Source organism: Juglans regia, unplaced genomic scaffold (genome assembly GCF_001411555.2).
Source record: "Juglans regia cultivar Chandler unplaced genomic scaffold, Walnut 2.0 Scaffold_72, whole genome shotgun sequence".
Taxonomy (NCBI): domain Eukaryota; kingdom Viridiplantae; phylum Streptophyta; class Magnoliopsida; order Fagales; family Juglandaceae; genus Juglans; species Juglans regia.
Window position 1 is genome coordinate 1 of NW_023362090.1, and position 2,178 is coordinate 2,178.

Here is a 2,178-nt window from a genome sequence, read left to right on the forward strand (position 1 = left end):
TTCCATGTTTATTTTGCAACCATTCTCCATGAGTTGCCCAATACTCAAAATATTATTTTTCATCTTAGGAATGTAATAAACATTAGGAAGAATCTTATGGCTCCCATTCTTTGCCTCAAACAAAATTGTACCTTTGCCTTTAATCTCCACCTTTGATTCATCACCGAAGCGCACATGGCCCATCACTTTGGTGTCAAGTTCCACAAATTTGCTTCTATCGCCCGTCATGTGGTTGCTAGCTCCATTATCTAGATACCACATATTCTTCTCACCATTGTGCTCTTCATTAAGCGTGAGGAATAATACGGGCTCCTCAACATCTTCCTTGTGCAAAATGAACTTTGTCTCCTCTTCTACTTTCTTGGTTTGACACTCCCAAGAATAATGCCCATATTTTCCACAAGAATAACATTCAATTTGACTTTTGTCATTCTTTACCTCATGATTGCCTCTTCCTCTTCCTCTTCCTCTTCCACGACCTCTTGAAAAATTTTGATTTCTTCCCTCTTGAGAAAAACTTTGCTCTGCTTTTCCTCTTCCACGACCACGTCCTCGTCCACGGCCTCGACCTCTTCCACGTCCTTGGCCTCTTCTACCATTTTCACAAGCTTCTCCTTTATCTTTCAGGGAAAGCTTTGCTTGCAAGGCTTGCTCCACTTGCTCTTGCTTGCCTCGGTTCATCCTTTCTTCATGAGCCCGTAAGGATCCATTTAATTCATCAATGGACATGATCTCCAAATCTTTAGATTCTTCAATGGCTACAACTATATGGTCAAATTTGAAGTTGAGAGAGCGGAGAATTTTCTCAACAACACGAACATCTTCTAATTTTTCTCCAAGCCTCTTCAATTGATTCACCACCATCAGAACTCTTGTGAAGTAATCTGAGATGGATTCACTCTCTTTCATCAAAAGAGATTCAAACTCAGCCCTTAGAGTTTGAAGACGCACTTTCTTCACTCTTTCAACTCCCATGACGGAGTTTCGAAGAGTCTCCCATGCTTGCTTGGAGTTTGTTTCGTTGGCCACTTTCTCTAACATTTCATCATCTAAACCTTGATAAATGACTGTGAGCGCAGTTTGATCTTTCTTCCTTTCTTTCTCCAAGGCTTCCTTTTGGGCTTGATTCAAAGACTCCTCATTTTGAGGTTGAACAAAACCTTTCTCAACAATCTCCCATAGTCCTTGGGAGCCAAGGATAGCCTTCATCCGGATTGTCCAGTTTTCATAATTGAGCTTGGTGAGTTGTGGATATTGGAAAGAAAGAGAGGTTCCTTTAGAAAACATTTTTTTGAACCTAAGCTCTGATGCCACTCTGTTGGAAGATAGAGACAAAACAATAGAAGAGGAAAGAAGCACTCACACGTCGGTACTCTGTTTTTCTTAATTAATTCAATATTGTTTCAGTACATCAATATATAAAACCAAAAGAAAATTCTGGAAATTAAATTAATGACATTTATGGCCATTCAGATTCACTAGACGGTACACACCTAGATACAATGAAAATAAACTTTCCAGTTTTCACATATCTCGTAAATGAACAACTTAATAAATTGTGGCCTTTTGCAATAAATCAAGTTTAATCTTCAACATCTTCGTCCACAGTACTGCCATTGATCTCTTCATTCCCCAAACACAACCCGCTCAGACCCATATTCACTAAATACCTCTCTCTCTCCATCTGTAACTCCCTTGCGGCCGCCTGTTTCTCGTATCTTCCGGTAATGGAAATCTTCAGGAGAGCCTTCGACCGGTGCTTCACGGCGAGGCATACTGTTAACAGGCCCGAAGGGATTCCAATCATGCAGCTCACAATCGTTTGAAAGTTCTCTCCAAAGTACTCCATAAGATGTCGGGAAAACTCTGCGAAATCAGACCTCCTGGTTATGGGGATCCTCTAGAGGGTCTTCGACTAACTTGACCGGTGCTTCACGAGGAGGTAGAACGATAAATGGCGTGGAGGGATTCCGAGCATGCAGCTTATGACTGATCGAAAGTTCTCAAATTCCAGCGACGGTTGAAAGTCGACTTCCCCGACGTTGGTCTGGCAGTGGCCTTCTGATCAGCTTTTAATTTCGACTTCCAAGCGTAGAAGCTGTCAAAGTAATACAAGGGTAAATCCCAAGATCGAATTCACAGGGACAATGAGAATTTAGCAAACATTTCATTTTCGCA

General features: G+C 41.3%; 1 protein-coding gene across 1 annotated transcript; it reads right to left on the reverse strand.

Annotated features, from left to right (window-relative positions):
• Nucleotides 1-131: 131 nt before the first annotated feature.
• On the reverse strand, nt 132-1,209 carry LOC118346300 (the record flags this gene model as incomplete). Its single annotated transcript, XM_035687186.1, has 2 exons — nt 529-1,209; nt 132-372 (listed from the first exon to the last, which is right to left on the reverse strand). Coding segments are annotated over exons 1-2 (922 nt in total), but the record flags the coding sequence as incomplete, so codon positions are not given.
• Nucleotides 1,210-2,178: the final 969 nt, after the last annotated feature.